Below are 22339 nucleotides of genomic sequence, written 5' to 3' on the forward strand. Positions count from 1 at the left end.
GAGATGACTGTGCTTTCACAAATATCCACTCTTTATAAGAAATTCACACTTCTCACCCTGCATCAGAGCAAAGTGCACTCAAGGGGCCTGGGTGTCCCTTGAGGGTAGAACAAACCTATTTGACAGCCTATCCACTCTGACAGCCTCAGTCCAGTCCCAAAAGATGATGACTCATCTCTAAAGTCTTTTTTTTAAGTCTTCGCTGACTCATCCTCCCACTGGTCCTTCATTTGGACGATACTTCCAAAACTGAGAAAGAAAAATGCCACTTGTCTGACAAGGTTATTTTGACTCTGGGGTTTAGCTTATACCAGCAGCTGTCCTCGGCAGCCAAGACAACTTAATTGGAACGGACATGTTTCTTCATTCCTTCGTATGTATGTTTGTAAAAAGCAGTCAGAAGCTTCAGAATGCCTACTGACAAGTAGATTTCTCTTCTTTGACTGTCTGCTAGTGCTGCTGTTTGTCCAAGGTCTGCCATCTGTTTGTGAGACTGCTTCTGTACTTGCTGTTACATCTCTGCAAACCTGGCCATTAGCAGAGTGTCTTTGACTTTATGTGCTGTGCACCAAACTCCAAATGATTACTCACGGTCATTCGAGAAGCTTGATTCAGGTGCTCTGAAGAACAGATCAGACTTCACTTACTTATCTTGGATTACGGTCCCAGATAAGAAGGAAACTAAACCATTTACCTTAATACTCTGGGTTTGGACTTTCTGTACCTCTCACTCTGAAAGCAATCAGGGAAGAAATCTGGAATTGTATTTATTCAGGGAAAGCAAACTTGACCCTAAGATAAGAAAACAGTAAAAAGAAAAAAAAAACACTCTACCTAGGGCTAGTTCTAATAGATAGTTTAAGATCAAATAGCTTTAACTCTTGCCTGTGAGTGACTGCCTCTACCTTAAATAACACAAGGACTGAGGCCCTCACAGACACAAAAATCCCATGAGAAAATGTTTTCCACTGTAAATAGGATGGTTGCAGGTTTAGTAGTGGGTAACATTTCTTTTAATACCATTTGGATTGTTTTCTATGATAAGACATTTCTAAAGTCTGGACTTTTTAAATTTTTATTTATAAAATGGGACCACTGACAAACCATAGGATAAGAGGGGTACAACTCCACACAATTCCCACCACCAGAACTCCATATCCCATCCCCTCCCCTGATAGCTTTCCTATTCTTTATCCCTCTGGGAGTATGGACCCAGGGTCATTGTGGGATGCAGAAGGTGGCAGGTCTGGCTTCTGTAATTGCTTCCCCGCTGAACATGGGTGTTGACAGGTCGATCCATACTCCCAGCCTGTCTCTCTCTTTCCCTAGTGGGGCAGAACTCTGAGGAAGCGGGGCTCCAGGACACATTGGTGGGTTTGTCTGCCCAGGGAAGTCCGGTTGGCATCATGGTAACATCTGGAACCTGGTGGCTAAAAATAGAGTTAACATATAAAGCCAAACAAATGGTTAATTAATCATGAACCTAAAGACAAGAATATTGCTAAGGCCCATACTTAGTTTGCTTTTGAATAGCACATAAAACTTGAATCAAAATAGAAGTAACCTAGAAGAACTTTATCCTACGTGCCAAAGTAGAACCACACTAGAGAAAATATAATTAAGTAGATATGACCTTTTTTGGACTCCTAGCTTCTAGTAAACACTTTTTCTCAAAAGAATCACCATCTTGGTTTAGGCAGTATTTCCTTATTAAGCTTTTCCATATTTTCTTTTTTTAATTTTTATTTATAAAGTGGAAATATTGACAAGACTATAGGATAAGAGAGGTACATTTCCACACAATTTCCATAGTTTTTAATTCTTGCTTTCCATCATTTATTCCCCGTATTTCAAATCACTGTAACTACTTATTAATATATATTTATTTACATAGTTTTTAAATTTTTAGTTACCTTTACTCATTGGATAGAGACAGCTAGCAATCAAGAGGGAAGGGAGAGACAGAGAGAGAAAGAGAGATACCTACATCTCTGCTTCTCCACTTGCAAAGCTTTCCCCCTGAGGCTGGGGACTGAGGGATTGAACCTGGATCCTTGCGCATTATAGCATGTGCACTCAACCAGATGCACCACCACCCAGCCCCTTATTTACTTATATAATAAGAAAGATACACACAGAGAGAAAGACCAGAGAGCACTGCTCAGCTCTAGCTTATGGGGTTGCTGGAGGTTGAACCTGGGATCTTGGAGTCTTTGCAAAGTTCCCAATAGAATCTCCATCCCTTCCTTCGAGAAGAGAAAGGAAATTAAAAAAGAAGGCACAGATTTCTGCCCTTCAGGGAGAAGAGGAAAGAACAGAAGAAATCTTATCTATGCCTGTTCCCCTGACAGCAAGTCAGTGAAGTAAAGGCACAGGTTACCCTGGGAGCAGCAATTTCATTTGTTCCTCTCTGAAGGCTCCCTAGAGATTCAAAATCCCCTTGAGGAGTTCTTATTGATTGTTGGATATTACAGCCAAGAGTTAATTGTGCTGTTGCCTTGAAACAACTGGCATTCTTGGTCTCTTCCCCTCAATTGAAGGCTAGCTTTATTGCTTTTCATCACTTTGGGGGCTCATAATGTTTTCTCTGTGGCCATACTCATGCTAAATGTGATGCTGGGATAATTCTATGTGATGACAACTCTGGTGAACGGTGCGATTGTGAAAGATGATTGCTGGACAGTGTCTGGAAATGGCAGCTTGTCTAAGGAGGAGTTAACAAAAGTTTAATGTTCCGCTACTGCGTCTGCAGTGCTGGCCTACTTGCCACTAAGAGCTGAGATGGTCTTAAATCGGCGCTGGGTATGTCAGAGCTCAAGCTCCCCATCTCCCTCCTTACTGGCACAAACCACATTCACCTAAAACCCTAATATATTTTCTTGAGGACTAAGTAGTTTCTCACTCTATTGAGGGCAAGGAGCAGTGTTGCAGTTCTAACTCTCTTTTGTCTGTGCCTCTCTTCCTTTCTGTTTCTCTCTCTGTCTCTCACCCTCCATCAAGGAAAAAAGAGGGGGGAATAGCTATGGAAGTAATGGGGTTGTCATGTAAGCATAAGTCTCAGCAACAATCAAGGTGGCAAAAAATAAAAAAAAGGTTTGTTTCCATTCAGAAGGCCTGATGTAATAGCTGAGAAGCCACAGTGCTGTAGCCAGAGAGGGCCATGAGTAACTCTGATGATGTTCCTTGACATTGGTTAATGCCTGTGGGTGCATGTCTGTGACTCTCTTTCTGTCTGTCCTATAGTCCTACAGGAGTGGCAGAAGAGAGGAGGGCAGCCCTGGCAGCTCATCGAACCTGTTGACGGATTCCATCCCAATAAGGTAAGTGTAGTCATATCATGTTTACAGGAGACTATTATTTTTCTTTCTTGATTGGAAATATATGTATATATATATATATATATCATTTAAATGGCCATATACAAAGCAATCTACAAGATTTTTTTAGAATGTGTGTGTATATTTTTTATCTTTTTTTTCGTGATTTAATAATGACTCACAAGATTGTGAGATAACAGGGGCATAACTCCATACAGTTCCCACCACCAGAGTTCTGAGTCCCATCCCCTCCACTGGAAGCTTCCCTATTCTTTATCCTTCTGGGAGTGTGGACCAACATTCTTGATGGGGTGCAGAAGGTGGGAGGTCTGGATTCTGTAATTGCTTCTCCACTGGACATGGGTGTTGGCACATCAATCTATACCCCCAGAAGCTATTATTTTTTTCAAGATAATTATGAATTCATATGTGTGTTTGTCCATTTATTTTTTTAATTTTTTTATGATCTTTATTTATTGAATAGAGACAGAAACCAAGAGGGAAGGGAGGGATAGAGAGGGTGAGAGACAGACAAGACACCTGCAGCCCTGCTTCACCACTTGTGAAGCTTTCCCTCTGCAGGTGGGGACCAGGGGCTCAAACCTACATCCTTGTGCATTGTAACGTGTGCGCTCAACCAGGCGCGCCACCACCCAGCCTCAACTGTCAATTTATTTAGAGATAGAAAGGGAGGGAGAGAGAGAGAGAATGAGAGATCACAGCACTGAAGCCTCCTTCAGTACAGTGTTGGGTTAGACTCTGACCTGAGTCGTACACACGCAAACCAGTGCCCTAGCCAGGTCAGCTGTCTCACCAGCCCCATGGGTTTATTCTCATCCTGCTTGATTCCAGAAAGGAATCTAAGATTATGTACATGCACCTGGTTTCCTGACCTATGTGGATAGTTCCTTAGCTTTGTGCAGACAAATGTCCTGCACGAGCAAACTTCCAAAGATCAGTTCTGTGCTTCCTAGTGCAGTGGAGGGGGGTAGGATTTAGCCATGGCCTCCATAAGATAGGAAGTCAAGGGGCCAGGCAGTGGCCTGGTTAAGTGCTCACATTACAGTGTGCAAGGACACAGGTTCAAGCCCCTGCTCCCCACCTGCAGGAGGACAGCTTCACGAATGGTTGTCATGTAGGCATAAGTCTCAGCAATAATCAGGTGGCAAAAAAATAAAAAAAGGTTTGTTTCCATTCAGAAGGCTTGATGTAATAGCTAAGAGATGCCACAGTGCTGTAGCCAGAGAGGGCCATGGGTAACTCTGATGATGTTCCTTGGTATTGGTTAATGCCTGTGGGTGCATGTCTGTGACTCTCTGTAGCTCTCCCTGTCTCCCTGTCGCTCTCCCTCTCAGTCGTCCCACCCTCTCAATTTCTCTGTCTCTATCCAATAATAAGTAAATAAATAATATAAATAAGATATTTTTAATGATAAGAAATAAATCTAGTGCTCAAAAAAAATTGTAAGGAATCTGGAAGTGAGCTCTATGAGATAATTTCTTCCATGGCTGCTTGCCGAAAGGATGCTGTATGAGAGGAGTAAGAGCTCTTTCTTTTTATTTTCTTTTTTTTGCCTCCAGGGTTATTGCTGGGGCTCGTGCCTGCACTAGGAATCCACTGCTCCTGGAGGCTATTTTTCCCATTTTGTTGCCCTTGTTGTTGTGCTTATTGTAGTTGTTATTGTTGTCATAGCTCTTGTTGTTGGATAGGACAGATAGAAATGGAGACAGGAGGAGAAGACAGGGAGGAGGAGAGAAAGATAGACACCTGCAGACCTGCTTCACCGCTTGCGAAGTGACCCTCCTGCAGGTGGGGAGCCGGGATCCTTACATTGGTCCTTGCGCTTTGCACCATGTGCGCTTAATCCGCTGCACTACTGCCCGACTCCCAATAAGAGCTCTTTCTTATGTCTCTGGAAGTTTGGAGAACAGTTCTGGAAGACAGTTCCACTCTGGCTTCCTCACAGAGCAAGGACTCTGTCCCCTCCCTCCTTGGCCTCCATCCATTAGCCTGGCCTCCACAGAGGAAGCCCCTCTTTTATCTGTGTCACATACTGGACTCTCTCAGGACACTCTTTTACTTAAAACACTTAAAGGAAGAACAGGGAAGTTGTTCTACCACCTTTTAAAAATGTGAAAGCTGCCAAGCTTCCCCCTGTCTATAGTCCTTCTGACCCAGCCTTCGCTAAGTGTGATGTGATGGCAACGAGGGTCCACGCCTGAGACGCACTCTGGGTGTCCTCTCCTGGAGGCCTTGACCCCAAAACTCACACACTCTGGGTTCAACAGATGCCCATGACAGGACTGAAAAGCAGTCTCAAAAAGAAAAAGAAAGTAAGTGTGCATTTCTACTGGCAGATGAGTCCCACAAATATTGGGGAGGTCTTTCTCTCTCTCTCTTTTTTTTTTAAGATTAATTTATTACGAAAGAGAATGAAAAGGAGAGAGAACGAGAGGAAGGACCAGCACACAAAGAGAAGGAGTGTGGTCCGGGAGGTGGTGCAGTGGTAAAGTTCTGGATTCTCAAGCTTGAGGTCCCGAGTTTGACCCCCCTGGCAGCACATATGCCAGAGTGATGTCTGGTTCTTTCTCTCTCCTCCTATCTTTCTCATAAATAAATAAAATGTTTTTTTAGAAAGAGAGAGAGGGAGTTGGGAGGTAGCACAGCGGGTTAAGCGCATGTTGTGAGAAGCACAAGAACTGGCATAAGGATCCCGGTTCGAGCCCCCGGCTCCCCACCTGCAGGGGAGTCGCTTCACAGGCGGTGAAGCAGGTCTGCAGGTGTCTGTCTTTCTCTCCCCCTCTCTGTCTTCCCCTCCTCTCTCCATTTCTCTCTGTCCTATCCAACAACTAACAACATCAATAGCAACAACAATAATAACTACAACAACAATGGAAAACAACAAGGACAACAAAAGGGAAAATAAATAAATAAATAAATAAATAAATAAATAAATAAATAAATAAATAAGAGCAAGAGAGAGAAGAGGACCAGCACACTACTCTGCACTGGCTTAAGGTAGTGCTGGAGATTCAACCTGGGATTTCTAGGGCTTCAGACATGCAAGTCAGTGCTCTAACAAATGGAACTATTTCCCTGATCCTATTGTGGAAATTTTAAAGGGATTTTTAAATGCTCACATCACTGTTTTTAAAAAAGCCTAAATAGGGGGCCAGGTGGTAGTGCACCTGGTTACCTGGTTAAGCACACCTGTTACCCTGTGCTGGGTCCTACGATCAAGCCCCCTAATCCCCACCTGCAGGGAGAAGCTTCATGATTGGTGAAGCAGAGTTGCAGCTGTCTCTCTCCCTCTCTCTCCCCCTCCCCTCCCAATATCTCTCTGTCTCTATCAATAATAGTAACTAATTTTTTTCTGGAAAGCCTAAATAATGATAATAATGTTGGAGAAGTGTGCCTTAGAATAATTTAACCTTTTTTCTGTGAACGGTGAATTGATCTAGAGAATCGTTGACTAGATAGTAGCTAAATATTACAATCTGCGTCCCCATCCCCATAATGTCTGAAGTTTAAAACAGTTCATGATCTATTTTCTTTTCCTCAGCAATTAAGTAATCCTTATCATTCTCTGCACGTTGTAGAATGTTAACCTTCAGCTTCTGTAGAGTACGGGGATATGAAAAGCTGGTCATAAAGAGAGTTAATTAGAAACAAACTAAAACAGAAGTTCAAAGACTGACGTCCCTCGGGACAAATGTGTCTGGTCTGTCCAGAGATCATCCTGTCCCTGACTCTAAAATAACACTGAGGTTAAGGCTCTCTCAAAATAGGGCTGTATCATGTGTTCCAACTGCATTTTTTTTCCCTGTGGCTGATTAATTGAGAATAGAGTCTTAAATCCAAAAGTTCTTATGTACTGTAACCTTGCTATTCCTGAGCCATTCGTTCCTGTGTGGGCTGAGAATGACAGAGCTTTAGCCCCAGAACCACGCCCAGCACTGTCTTGCTAAAGCCTGCCTGTTGATCATGGATTTCGAGCTGAACAATTCTGATCACAGTTTTCAGTTCAAAAGTCTTTATTGAATACCTACCCTGTAGTAGACGCCGAGGTTATAAGCTAGACCTGAGCAGTTCTCTGGTCTCTCATTAAAGAAATAATAAAATGTTTAAAAAAAAAAAAAAAAGGCAATGAGAATTCAACAGTGAACAAGAATCAGCCCCTCCAGTCTAAGGAGATTATAGGGTGAGGAAGGAGAATGGAGAGTAAATAGATGATTAACTAAAGTGATAAATACTCCTAGCTCTTCAAGTGCAGGTGCTATGGGGTCCAGGAGATGGGAAGGAGGGATTTCAGAAAAAGCTTTCTTCCCAAAGAAGGTGCTATCAGAACTAAGTCCATGAACTAGTCAAGAGAAGGGAAGCAGGGGGCCGGGTGGTGGCACACCATGTTAAGTGCACATAATACAAACCTCAAGGAACCGAACAAAGATCCCAGTTTGAGCCCCGGCTCTCCACCTGCAGGGAGGACACTTCACAAGTGGTGAAGCAGATCTGCAGGTATCTCTCTTTCTCTCCCTCTGTCTACCCCTCCCCCTCTCAATTTCTCTCTGTCTCATCCAATAAAATGAAGAAAATATCCTCCAGGAGTAGTGGATTTGTAGTGCCGGCACTGAGCCCCAGCGATAACCCTGGAGGCAAAAAACAAATAAATAAAATAAAATAAAAGGGAAGGGAAGGGAAGCTGAGAAAGGGTTTCAGAAAAATTTTTTGAATGAGCAAAGATCTGAATATGAAGAAAAAAAAAATCCCGGCACAGTTGGGGAAATAAAAATGCTTGTGTAAAACTGGGCCATAAAATATAAGCACGGAATTCAGAGGAAGAATCCAGAGCAGTGCTCAAACACCAGGTTACCTAAGATCTGGGGGGGGGGGGGGTGATTTTTGTTTGTTCCTGTGAGAAATGGAAAGCTATGGAGGGAGGAAAAGTGGGCCAGGAAGCAACAGAACTAGAATTATGTTCTAAGAAGAGAATTTGAAGATGGGGGTTGGCGTAACTTCTAAAGCAAACAATTCTCCCTGTTCAAGAACCTGGGTTTAAGCCCCCAGACTCCACGTGCAGAGTGGCAGCTTCACAAGCACTGAAGCAGGCTGCAAGTTTCTCTTTTTCTCTCCCTCTCTCACCCCCTATTTCTCTCTATCTCCATCATAATAATTTTTAAAAATGTTATTGGGGGGATTAGTGAATTGCAGTTCATCTGTTTACACATATGTATACACACACCCCCATTCTGCGTAACAGTTGTCTGCTGCACACTTTTATTCCCCACCCATCAGGGGCCTCAAGCCCCCTCTTCCCCCAGACCCCGATTCCTTTCCCTCCCCATAGTTCCTTGCTTTGTGGTAGTACCTCTCCCCCCATCCAAGTTTCATCCTGTGGTCATCCCGTATTCATCCTTCTTTTCTTGATCTATCCCACCCTTTTTTTTTTTTAATATTTATTTATTTTCCCTTTTGTTGCCCTTGTTTTTTTATTGTTGTAGTTACTGATGTCATCGTGGTTGGATAGGACAGAGAGAAATAGAGAGAGGAGGGGGAGACAGAGAGGGGGAGACAGAGATGGGGAGAGAAAGACAGACACCTGCAGACCTGCTTCACCGCCTGTGAAGTGACTCCCCTGCAGGTGGGGAGCCGGAGGCTTGAACTGGGATCCTTACACCAGTCCTTGTGCTTTGTGCCATGTGCACTTAACCCAATGTGCTACCACCCGACTCCCTTTTTTTTTTTCTCTCTGTTTCCAACAAAAGTGAGGCAAAGATTGAGATTTAAGAGTTGCTGTTCTGCTTTCTAGGCCTTGCTGGTTGGCCTTGGTTTACTCACATTGGTGATATCAGTTCCTCTGAATTGCTGATATTGACAAGAAAGGGTTACCTTTCCCTCCTATTCAGAAGACAAATGCTAGAGGGTTAAATGAAGTCTCCACTAGTGAAATAGGCACAAGTAGATTGCATCCATCTAACAGAATACTGTGCATTAAATAGTCACAATGCTACAGCTCTTCCTTCAGTGCCATGGAAATATGTGTGTAACAGAGAACAAAGTAAATACAAGCAAATTACCGAGTGTGGGGGCAATGACTCAACTATATTTATTTGCTAACACTCATGGAACTACTCACCAACAATAGCTCATTTTCCTGTGTGGAAGTTACTGCTCAAAAAGGACAGATTATAAAACGATATTTACAGAGAGACTGAGTGTGTGTGTGTGTGTGTGTGTGTGTCTTACAGATAAAAAAAAAATCAGAAAGGCTCTATACCTAATGCTACTTCTTTTAATTTTTTTAATTCTTTATTGGGAAATTAATGGTCTACAATCAACAATAGAATAAAATACAATCATTTGTACATGTGTAACATTTCTCAGTTTTCCACAGAACAACTGAGACCCCACCAGGTCCTCCTCTGTCTTCCAGGACCTGAACTCTCTCCCCACCCCCGAGTCTTTGACTTTGGTGCAATGCACGTCTCTAGTTACTATGATTACAGATGACTTTATTGTACTTGATTTTATTTATTTATTTATTTGTTTATTTTTCTTAGTCCTTTTAAATATTTTAAATGAATTGATATTGTTATACTATGTTAAACTATGAATAGATATACACAAAAAGTATACTCATAGGGCCAGATGGGGGTGTAACCACTAAACCACACACATATACGTGTGCATAGACCAGAGTTCAAAACCTTGATCACCACCAGTAGGGGAAGGGGAAGGCTTCACAATAGTTATGCAGGTGTGTGTGTGTGTGTGTGTGTGTGTGTGTGTTACGGACTGTCTCTCTCTCCCTTTGTCTCTCTTCCTATCTCTCTCTGTCTCCCTCTATTAATGAAAAGAAAAAAAACTGCCAAGAGTGTCATCTTGCAGTCACTGAGCTCCAGTGATAACACTTGTGGCAAATAACAATGATAATAATAATAGCTTTCAATATATATTCCACTTATTGGGTAGAGACAGGAGAAATTGAGAGGAGAGAGAGAGAGACACGTGCAGTGCTTCTTCACCACTCATGAAGCTTTCGCCCTGCCAGTGGGGACTGATGTCTTCAGTCTAGGTCCTTGTGCATTCAACTGGATATATCACCACCCAGCCCCTAAAATAAATATTTGCAAAGAGTATCAATGTTCTGGGAACAGTAAACTTAGAATAATGATAGAGTATGGGAGTTTCTGGCCCCATGCAGTGCTTCATGGAAGTTACAAGCAGAAACTGATTTAAAGAGAAAATCACAGTAGGTGTTAAGTAAATGTTATTTTATCACAAATCCCTAGTTCAGTAATAATATTGCCACTCCGATCTGAAACTAGTATATTAGCATTGTACATTCGTAAATATTTTCATCTCCATTTGAGTGACAGTCAACTAATTGCTTTCAAACCCAGCAGTTAACCACATGTTCAAATGTAAGCTCTCTCATTTTAACTCTCTCTTCTTATCTTCACTCTTAACACCTAATCAGCTTAGATTGGGAAATGCATAACCACAAATACCCTCCTTACCATATCATTGTTAGGAAGATGGTTTAGGTTCTTCTTCTTCTTCTAGCATTTGCCCTTCTTCCATAGCCAGTCAACAGCATCAGGTTGAGCCTGATGTAAAGTTTTGAGACCTCCTTTGAATCTGGAGAGGTGGCAGTCGTTGACTATGTGGGTCATAGTCTGTCTGTAGCCGCAGGGGCAGTTCAGGTCGTCTCTGGCTCCCCAGTGATGGAACATAGCGGCGCACCGGCCATGGCCTGTTCGATAGCGATTGAGGAGGGCCCAATCATAATGTGCTAGGTCAAAGCCGGGTTGACGCTCGAAGGGGTCTGTGATGAGGTGTTTGTTCTTTACCTCAGCTGACTGCCAGCTCTGTTTCCAAGAGACTGGAACAGAGAAGTTCAGTGTAGGCGTAGGGGACCAGATTGGGTGACGAGACGTCAAGCGTTGGACAGGGTGGGCGAAGATATCCGCGTATATTGGCAGGTCCGGTCGAGCGGAGACGTGGGAAATGAACTTAGATGATGCCGCATCCCGACGAATATCTGGCGGGGCGATGTTGCTGAGAACTGGCAGCCATGGAACCGGGGTGGAATGGATGGTTCCAGAAATGATCCTCATGGAGGAGTATAATTTGGAATCGACCAAGTGGACATGGGGGCTACAGAACCATCCTGGGGCACAGTATTCTGCAGTGGAATAGCATAATGCCAGAGATGATGATCGTAGTGTGGAAGCGCTCGCGCCCCATGAGGAGCTGGCCAGTCTTGCAATGATGTGATTCCTCGCGCCCACCTTTGCTGCAGTTTTTATGAGATGTTCGTGAAATGACAGGGTGCGATCCAGAGTAACGCCAAGATAGACTGGCTGGGCTTCATGCCGGATTCTCGTATCGTCAAGCTGCACATTAAGCTCACGCGAGGCCGAGGCATGGTGTAGATGGAAAACAGATGATGGTTTAGGTGTATCAAGTTAAAAGAAAAAAGAAAGAAAAAGGCGGACAGTAGAGAAGGAGGAGAAGAACGAGTAACTTTCTGCAATGGACATAACCACCTCCTATGTTGAGAAATAACATAAAAAAATATCAGAAGAGGCGGTCTGGCGGTGGCGCAGTGGGTTAAGCGCACGTGACGCAAAGCGCAGGGACCGGTGAAAGGATCCCGGTTCGAGCGCCCGGCTCCCCACCTGCAGGGGAGTCGCTTCACAGGCGGTGAAGCAGGTCTGCAGGTGTCTATCTTTCTCTCCCCCTCTCTGTCTTCCCCTCCTCTCTCCATTTCTCTCTGTCCTATCCAACAACGAACGACATCAACAATGGCAGTAATAATAACCACAACGAGGCTACAACAACAAGGGCAACAAAAAGGGGGGGGAATGTCCTCCAGGAGCAGTGGATTCATGGTGCAGGCACCGAGCCCAGCAATAACCCTGGAGGAAAAAAGAAAAAAAAAAAATATATATATCAGGAGAATATTTGAAGATACTGACTTTTTTCTGTGTGTCAGAGATGGCCAGGCTCTTCCCATAAACCTGCCAAAGTGATAGCCAGCTTCTGTGTGAATAGTTGTGTGGGTGAGGTATGTGGTATAGTGTGTGCAGTGTGTGTGTGGTGTATGTATAAAGTACTCAAAAATAATATTTTTTTTACCAGAGCACTGCTCAACTATGTTATAAAATGGTGCTGGGGACTGAATCTGGGACCTCAAAACCTCAGGCGTAGAAGACTCTTTACATAATCATTAAGCTATCTCCCCAGCCCTGGTGTATTCAGTAGATGTGTCTGTGTGTAGTATGTATGGTGATCATAATCAGTGTGTCTATGCATGTGATGTGTGATGTACTTCTTACATGTGTTGTGTGTGAGGAGTATGAGTACACATGTGTTTGTGTGTGTATGTGGAATGTATGCTGTGTATGATGTGTTGATGGGGGGTTGTGTGTGTGTGAGGTGGTATGTATACTGTGTAGGGTGTGTGTTGCATGTGTGTTGTGTGTTGTGTTTGTGGTCTGTTTGCACATATGTGTTGTAGACAGGACCGGTGTCTTTTAGACATCATATCCATGTGATCAAGACAACATGATGGGTAGACTCAGGTCCACCTCAAGAGGCTTAAGAACATGTTAGGATACCAGGGTTCTTAATGCAGTGACTCAGCCAGCTTTGGTTTTTTCCTGAAAAATGTGAAAACTCTTACACATATATAGAACAAAAGAGGTCTTTAGATAATTTACACTGTTGAACTCAGTTTGCAAATGAGAGAACTGAAGTCCAGAGAGAGGAAGACAGCAGCCTTACACAGAGAGCTGAACGGTTCCCTTTGGAAAAAAACCCATGAGCTTCAGAACAAAGTTAGGGGCACCTCTGAGTGTCCTCCCTGAAAATGTGTCTCCCTAGGAGGCCATCAGCAATCACATTTCTCTTACGATTCAGCATGAAAAACCCCTGTGGAGATGTAGCCATCTGGGGCCTGAAAGCCTGGCCCAGCCCTATTTGCTAAATGAGGGCATTATCTGCAGAGGAAGATTCCTCATCAACTGTGTGTTAATGACAAACAAAGAAATGGGCAACGAAGAGTGAGCACTGCTCACATCGTGAATAAAGGGAAAGCCCTCAGAACAATGCTCTCTGAAGGCAGTATTCTGGGAGAGCCAGAGGCAGACATATTGCCAACCAAAATTTAAGTCAAGATTCCAGCCATACTCTCTGAGCTCTGATTCCTTCAGGATCCCACTCCTACCCAGAGACCTGTGGGACTGTCCCCTACCCTGTCACTTTCTCCCATGTCCTCGTGCCATGGCACACACTGTGTTTGTCTACGGTGTGATTGGTTTCCTGGTGTGCTCCACCTGGTAAACTTGAAAATGCAACTTAGCGGCCTGGAAAGTGGCACAGCCCATTAAGTATTGAACGCTCAAGCACAAGGTCCTAAGTTGGTTTTTTTTTTTTTTAATATTTATTTATTTATTCCCTTTTGTTGCCCTTGTTGTTTTATTGTTGTAGTCATTATTGTTGTTGTTATTGATGTCATCATTGTTGAATAGGACAGAGAGAAATGAAGAGAGGAGGGGAAGACAGAGAGGGGAAAGATAGATACCTGCAGACCTACTTCACCACCTGTGAAGTGACTCCCCTGCAGGTGGGGAGCCGGGGACTCGAACCAGGATCCTTACACCAGTCCTTGCACTTTGCACCATGTACGCTTAACCCGCTGTGCTACTGCCCAACTCCCAGGTCCCAAGTTTAATCCCTGACTGAATCACATATGTCAGAGTGATGTTCTGGTTCTTTCTCTCCTCTCTTCCTCAGTGATAACTGAATAAACTTAATATTTAAAAGAATAGAAAATGCAACTCAGCACCCTTTAGAGTGGACTTACTCTTCCCCCTCCAACTGCCTGTATTCCTCTGAGAGCCTCCCTACCAGTTGTGTGGTGCCAGTCTGCATACCGGCTCTGCCCACTAGACTGGGAGTTCTAGGAAGAAAAGACTCATCCTATCATTCTCCAAACCCCAATCAACCCTTAGACTCAAAGTAAATGTAACTGTTCACAAATAAATGAATAAGTGAATAAAGGGGTGTCCTTATGCTTGCATGTGTGGGCCTCACAAAATAACTTGCTTGGAATAGGATACTGCACTGCACCGTGGTCTCTCTCTCTCTCTCTCTCTCTCTCATTTTCTCTCTCTCTCTCTCTCTCTCTCTCTCTCTCTCTCTCTCTCTTTCTCCCCCTCTCCCCTAAAGCAGTGAAGCCTCAGCAATAACCAGGAGGAGGAGTAAAGGGCATTTGTTGTCTATTACTAGAAACACCATCATGAAACAGCACAGATTGATCCGTTTAGAACAGCCCATGTCTACTGTCTCCAAGCTTCTGCCTCTCAGGAACGCTGGCACGATTTACACTCAGCTTAGGATCTCACAAGGCAGACACATCCATGCATGTTATTCAGGTCATGTTTTCATCTGAAAGCTCAACTGAAGAAGAATTGATTGATTTCACACTCATCTGAGTTGTTGACAAATTTCATTTCCTTGTGATTGTTGCACCAAGGAATTAATTTTTTGCTAGATGTGAGCAGGAGTTCAACTTTACTTTCTTATCCTGAGAGCTTCCCACCATAGCCTCTTCCTTCTTTCTTTAGCCCAGTAAGGAAAATTGCCAGGGCAGATCTGCTAACAAGGTCATAGGTAATATAACATAATCGCTGAAGTGGCGTCCTTTCATCTTTTCTGTCTTCTGTGCGTGAGAACCAAGTAACAGGTGCTACCCACATGCAGGCAAAGGCGTCACATGAAGATCTGAAGGTAGGAACCATGTGGGACCATTCTAGAGTTTGTCCATAACCATACAGTAAGTCTTACTAGTAAACTCTTAACTTTGTTTTCATTTCCCCTTTACTCCTCCTTTGGGTTCTGTCCTGCAGGTAGCTTCACTCCTGTTGGCAGATCAATTCTGGAAGAAGGTGGAACTCCAGTGGCCCCAAGTCCTGGGCAAAGAGAATCCATTCAACACCCACATTGAACAGTTGTTTGGAGACCAAGGCGGGCACTGAGTCCCTAAGGACACACACTTTCCAGGGCGTTCTGAGAAACAGAAATTCGGATGAATTCATTCACCAAGCAGTCACCGGGGGTGGGATTGGAGGAGGTTGCTCTTCGCCCCCTCTTTAGCACCTGTGTAAAATGCTTTTCCCTCACTGATGAGCACATCTGGAACACAGTGTAAATCTGTGTGCTTCTGAGGTCAGATTCCTCCAGTTTTCCCTTAACCTTTAATAAAGTATTTTGAGTATCATTCCCAGTAAGAAAGCACTTGTGTTCTTGGATGGCTAATTGCTACATAAGCACATAAGAAATTCATCAATGTTAAGCAGCTCACCCAGTGTCTAACTCTCTGCTACTGACTTAATTTTAAGTTGCTCTATTTATTATTATTATTACTATTATTGTTATTATGTTAATGGTTCACAGTACAGTTGTTGGCACATGGGTACTATTTTTCATCTCACTAAGATATGTATCTACAAAACACTCTCACTCCCAAATTCTTTTTTTATTTATATTTATAAAAAGGAAACTCTGACAAAAACCATAGGATAAGAGGGATACAACTCCATACAGTTCCCACCACCAGAACTCCGTATCCCATCCCCTCCCCTGATAGCTTTCCTATTCTTTATCCCTCTGGGAGTATGGACCCAGGGTCATTGTGGGATGCAGAAGGTGGAAGGTCTGGTTTCTGTGATTGCTTCCCCGCTGAACATGGACATTGGCAGGTTGATCCATACTCCCAGCCTGTCTCTCTCTTTCCCTAGTGGGGAAGGGCTCTGGGGAAGCAGGGCTCCAAGGCACATTGGTGGGGTTGTCTCTCCAGGGAGGTCCGGTTGGCATCATCTTAGTATCTGAAACCTGGTGGCTGAAAGAAGAGTCAAGATACAAAGCCAAACAAATTGTTGACTAATCATGAACCTAAAGGCTGGAATAGTGCAGATGATGAGTTGGGGGGGGGTCTCCGTTTGTAGATAGTTAGTAGGCCTATTTTAGTTATATTCCAAAGGGCCTATGACTATACTAGTTTTGTTTTGTTTTGTTTTGTTTTGTTTTGTTTTGTTTTGTTTTGTTTTTGAGCCTGACATCTGATATGCAGGTGGATCCAAGTTATTGTCTAGGGAGATGATGTCATGACTGGAAAAAGGACCAGAAAGCTAGATCAGGAAGTTCTGCTCATGTGTAAGATCACCCCATACTCATCCTTCTCTTTTTGCCTGATCTCACTTCACATGATTCATTCAAGCTCCATCCAAGATGAAGTGAAGGAGGGAACTTCATTATTCTTAATAGCTGGATAGTATTCCATTGTGTACATAGACCATAACTTTCTCAGCCACTTATCTGTTGTTGGATACCTAGGTTGTTTCAAAGTTTGGACTACTATAAATTGTGCTGCTCTGAACATAGGTTTACACAGATCTCTGTGAATGGATGTGTTTGTTTCCTTGGTACTGATTTCTTTAAAATGGCTGAAAATTCAGAACTCTGCCTAGGATGACTGCTGGCTGGCTGCCAGGAACTCTCACACCCAAATGAAAGTACTATAAATGCAAAATAAGTTACAAGCTTGAATATTTATTTATGAGAAAATAAATCACAACAGAAGACTTTTTTTTTGAAGTTGACAAATAACATAAACTCCAAAAATTTTAGGGGGTGGTGACGTTTTGTTTTGTTCTTTTGCTTTAGAAGTGTCTTTCACATCCTTGAGCTTCATAATCTAATTGCCTCTTCCTGTAACAACAATACATTCTTTATAGAAAGAACAGAGATAAAATTTTCTCATTACAGATGATTAGCAAAGTCTAGTTGAGTTAGATGTTTAGGATTGTTGTCACTTTGGGAAATCCTCTATCAAACTTCTTTTGTACCAGAGCTATTAGAGATGTCTACCCTATGTGCAGTACTGCTGGAGTTTTGTATTTATATGAACACAGAAATTTTGGGGGGGCCTCCAGAGTTATTGCTGGGGCTTGGTGCCAGCACTATGAATCCACTGCTCCTGGTGCCCATTTTTCCATTTTATTGGATAGGACAGAGAGAAATTGAGAGAGAAGGGGAGAAGGGGAAATAGAGAGGGAGAAAGAAACACACCTGCAGCCCTGCTTCACCACTTGGGAAGCGTTCCCCCCAGTGGGGCGGGGTGGGGGTGGGGCTTGAACCAGGATCATTGCACTGGTCCTTGCATTTAATACTATGTGTTCTCAACAGGATGCGCCACCGCCCGTCCCCCACCCCTAAACACAGGAGTCCTAATGAGTTCTGTCACACACCATTCTCAGAGGTATGGCAACCCCCTCACCCACTTCTAACAACAGTGAGGGATTCGGGGGGTCGGTCTGTGTAAGCTCATAGGATGTCAAACTCTCAGCATCTCCCTTTCAAGCAGGTAAATTGTCCAACTTCTGCCCTCAGAAGTTTGCTTGACACAGCCCAGAGCCCAGAGCCCAGAGGTAGAGCTGGGGACATTATCATCTTATGAATACCAAAGAACAGCAAATATATGCACCAACATTCTCCTTTAGGGATCAGCTTGACAGAGGGGGGTGGGGCGGGAACCAAGGGATTAGGAGGTTTCGGCAGAATCAGCAGCCTTTCTTGTTCCCGGGACCATACTCAAAAATAAATCCAGGTCAATTCCCAAAGAAATCACCTCTGCCTGAATCTTTATCTTAGTAAAGACCAAGTGAATATGACAGTGTGTTTCTGTTTTTTTTTTACTGGGCACCAACAGAAACAGAATCTCCTCATGGCTGTACCTACATATCAGATGACTGGCCGGCATCACAGAATAGTGTATCTACACTGTGCCTTGCATGCCTTGTTTGTTCTCCATGACTCAGGGATTGCTGGTGCTGACAGCTGTAAGACACTTTCACCCTGTGATGTGACCACTGTCCCGGCACTTTGATCACAAAGCTGGTGAACCAAAGAAGCCCCTTAAAAGGGGGCTTCTTTTACCAGCTAGCAAGAACCTAACCACATAGAAATGACTGTAGGCCATATAAATAGATCACTCTCAACCTAACCTAAATGAATCCCCATTCCAACTTCCCCAGAGCAACAATTCTATAGAAAAATATAATAGAGAAGAAAAAATTGTGACTTTTTTTTAGTACTTATTTATTGGATAGAGACCGAGGGAAAAAGAGAGGGAAGGGGGCAACAGAGGAAAAAAGACACCTGCAGCACTGCTTCACCACTTGTGAAGCTTCTTCCCTGCAGGTGGAGATCCAGAGCTTGAACCTGGGTCCTTTGGCATTGTAACGTGTGCCCCCACCTGGCTCCAGAATTGTGGTTTTTTGTTTGTTTGTTTTTGTTTTCAAATATTTATTTATTCCCTTTTGTTGCCCTTATTGTTTTGTTGTTATAGTTATTGATGTAGTCATTGTTGGATAGGACAGAGAGAAATGGAGAGAGGAGGGGAAGACAGAGAGGGGGAGAGAAAGACAGACACCTGCAGACCTGCTTCACTGCTTGTGAAGTGACTCCCCTGCAGGTGGGGAGCCGAGGGCTGGAACCAGGATCCTTATGGTGGTCCTTGCGAAGCTTCATGCCATGTGCGCTTAACCCGCTGCACTACTGTCCGATTCCCCAAAATTGTGGTTTTAAATGTCACCTTTTATAAATAGTAGAGGGTCTTCCCAGAACCTTTTTTTTTTTCCTATTTTTAATACATTTTTAAAAGGATTTTATTGATAGAGAGGAGAAAAACACAGAGCACTGCTCAGCACTGGCTTCTAGTAATGTGGGGGGGTTGAACCTAGGACTTAAAAGCCTCAGGCATGAAAGTCTTTTGCATAACCATTATGCTGTTTGCCCAGTCCCCTCCCATAACTTTGAAAGGAACCATAAACTAAATCTTTATTAATCGTGCAGTTAATCCACCTGTGCTTCTGAGTTTAATTTTTCAGGTTGTGTGTGAGTTTTATTTTGGAGTAAAAAGGGCAACACACGTTAAATGTTGCAATGCATTAATATCTTGTCACAATGGATGGGAGATTTGGGTCACTTGACCAGTGTAAGTTTGAGAAGGTGAATCACCAGGGGGCCAGTATATCCCCAGGAGGCTGACTGTTTCAAGCAGGAAACACTAGAAAAGATGGTAGCCCTGGGCCGTGAAGTCTGAAGTATTCATTTCCTCCTGAGGGATTCGGCCACTTACAGAATCAGAGTCATCTAATATTAGCTTTAGTGTTCCAACATCACATTTTTAAACACTAAAATACCAAGATCTGTGCAGTGTTGTTTTGTAGTTGTTTTTTCATCTGAAATCTTAATCATCTGGTCTCCAGATATACACAGGAAGTGCTGGACTAAAATTTTGTAATTCTGCAGAAAGAATTCTATTCAATCGCACCTCTATTTAAATGCTCTCAATGTACTTTACTGCTATTTGAATTCTTACTTCCCGGAATACTAATGAAATTGATAGCCTTACGTTGTTTTTGCTGGTGTGTGTGCATGTGTGCGCGCGCTGGGGTTGGGGCTGTGCCAGGGAGCCTGTTTTAGGCCATTATCTTCTTGAAACCCTGAAAGGATTACAGTTATAGTGAAAGTTGGGTGTGAGCACGTACAACACCATGCAGAAGGACTGGGTTTGAGGCCCCGAGCTCTACAGGCAGTGGGGAAGCTTCATGAGCTGTAGAGCAGGCCTGACGGTGTCTCTCTCACTCCTAGTTTAATTTCTCATTGTCCTGTCAAATAAAGTCGAGAAAAATGGCCACAGGGAGCAATGGATTCATCATGCAGGCACCAAACCCAAGTGGTAACCCAGGTACTTTAAATGCAATTAAAACATAATGACTTAATTTAAATGTTTAATCTGGTGTAGGAACTGGCTTAACAGCAGAACACAGATCCTTTGTGCGTGAGGCCCTGATAGCACATGACAACACCAAAGACCAAAACAAGTGGTGCATCATGAGTGACAGAGTGGTGTTTTGCTGCTGATGTGTATTTCCTCTCTCTCTCTTCTTCTCTCTTACCTCTCTCTCTCTCTCTCTCTCTCTCTCTCCCTCCCTCCCTCCCTCCCTCCCTCTCCCTCTCCCTCTCCCTCTCCCTTTCCCTCTCTCTCAATATAAAATAAAATTTTGGTTGGGAGGGTGTCTCAAAGGTTTTGCATGTACATGAGGTCTTCAGTTTAATCCCAATGACCACATAGAACAAAAAATATTAAGGGTAGGGTAGAAAGCATAGTGGTTATGCAAAGAGGCTCTCACGGCTGAGGCTCCAAAACCCCAGGTTCAATCCCCTTCACCACTATAAACCAGAATTGAGCAGTGCTATGGTAAAAAAAAAAAATATATATATATATATATAAGTTTTTTTTTAATATTTATTTCTATTCCCTTTTGTTGCCCTTGTTGTTAACATTGTTGTGGTTATTGATGTCGTTGTTGTTGGATAGGACAGAGAAATGAAGAGAGGAGGGGAAGACAGAGAGGGGAGAAAGATAAACACCAGCAGACCTGCTTCATCACTTGCAAAGCGACCCCCCTGCAGGTGGGGAGCTGGGGGCTTAAACCGGGATCCTTACACCCGGTCCTTGTGCTTAGCGCCACCTGTGCTTAACCTGCTGCGCCACCACCCGACTCCCATAAAAAATTTTTAATGTTAATCTGAGAAGGGATCCCCAGGTTTTGCTAACCTTCCAAAGGATGAGGGAGGGGGCATGTCATTAGAAATAATCTGTATCTTCTGGGGTGCAGTGCTTTAAGAAGGAAGAACTCCACAGTGTGAAAAATTCTAGAGCTGCGTTAATTTATCTGCCTCCTGAAAAGACAGAATAGAATTTCCATGGTAAATAAATCTGTTGGTGCCTCTGAAGATTTTATGAGCACTCTGGTGGTGGTTATCTTTGGAGGGTAGAACACAGAACTTTGGTGGCAGGTGCAATGTGGAACTATACCATGTAGTCTTACCATTTTTGTAAACCACTAGTAAATCGTTTTTAAAAAGAGAAAGAGAGAACAAATCTTTTAAGCTCATCATTCACCCAACAAATCTGACCCACAGCCTTTTCTCAGTGTGGCCACTGTTCATATCCAGTGGGCACCGTGCTCTATAGATCTGCCTTGGGAGAGGCTGTGAAGAGGTAGTAACCCCTTTCTGATGCACCCACTGGCACCGTCAGGAGAGAAATTCCCCAGGTATATTAAAACCCGAGTCCCCACTCCCCACCTTTTGTGTAAGGCAAGCTGTCTTTGGAATCCTTCTCAAGGCAACAGCAGCTTGCATTGTAGAAATAAAAATGACAAAGTCAGCACCTCTCACAGGTCCTGAGATGGGCACATTCACTGTGGCGGTATAGATCTCCTGACGAATGGGCGCATCGATATGCTGTTAACATGTCAGCTTCTCATTAACTCTCAGTGCAGAATCCGGGTTTGCCCGGCAGGATGAACTCCTCTAATCTGATCTGGCAGAGGTTCTAGCATAAATATTCAGACAAGCAAGGGCTCTTTTAATCTGGTCTTTTACTTCAGGTAAAGGGGGGGGAGGGATAGAGGTTACCTTTAAAGCCTGTTTTCTGGGTCACTCCGTCAAACCACAGTATCACAGAAATAATGGCCTCATCATCATGAATCTGTCATTAAGGAGGATTACACTATTGAAGCTCTCCTATGGGTGGAAATGCAGAGGAGAAATAAAGAGCAGACAATGAGCCTTACAAAAGATTTCTTTAGGCATTGTGCTCTTGGCTGGCTGCTTTGTTTATAAATAATTACATGGAGCATTTACAAGAACCCTTTCGGCCTTGCATCACAGCAAGATGTAACTCACACGTTCACAGTGCTGTGATAGGCAAAGTCAGCAAATGTGTGTGCAGGAGGACATGGGGCTTTTGTGGCTGCATCATGTTGTCCCCAAGATTTTTTTTTTAATTTTCTTTTTTTGTTTGTTTGTTTTTTGATTTATTTTTTATTTAAGAAAGGAGACATTAACAAAACCATAAGGTAGGAGGGGTACAGCTCCAC

General features: G+C 43.4%; 1 protein-coding gene across 3 annotated transcripts in view; it reads left to right on the plus strand.

Moving 5' to 3' along the window:
* Positions 1 to 15620, plus strand: part of AOAH (acyloxyacyl hydrolase) — a 231926-nt gene extending 216306 nt beyond the window's left edge. For all 3 annotated transcript variants that reach the window (XM_060195860.1, XM_060195862.1, XM_060195861.1), the window contains exons 21-22: positions 3244 to 3320; positions 15233 to 15620. In XM_060195860.1, the coding sequence (XP_060051843.1) occupies positions 3244 to 3320; positions 15233 to 15361 (206 nt within the window). In that variant the 3' untranslated portion in view covers positions 15362 to 15620. The remainder of the gene's footprint in view (positions 1 to 3243; positions 3321 to 15232) is intronic.
* The last annotated feature ends 6719 nt before the right edge of the window (positions 15621 to 22339 follow it).

Source organism: Erinaceus europaeus, chromosome 8 (genome assembly GCF_950295315.1).
Source record: "Erinaceus europaeus chromosome 8, mEriEur2.1, whole genome shotgun sequence".
Taxonomy (NCBI): domain Eukaryota; kingdom Metazoa; phylum Chordata; class Mammalia; order Eulipotyphla; family Erinaceidae; genus Erinaceus; species Erinaceus europaeus.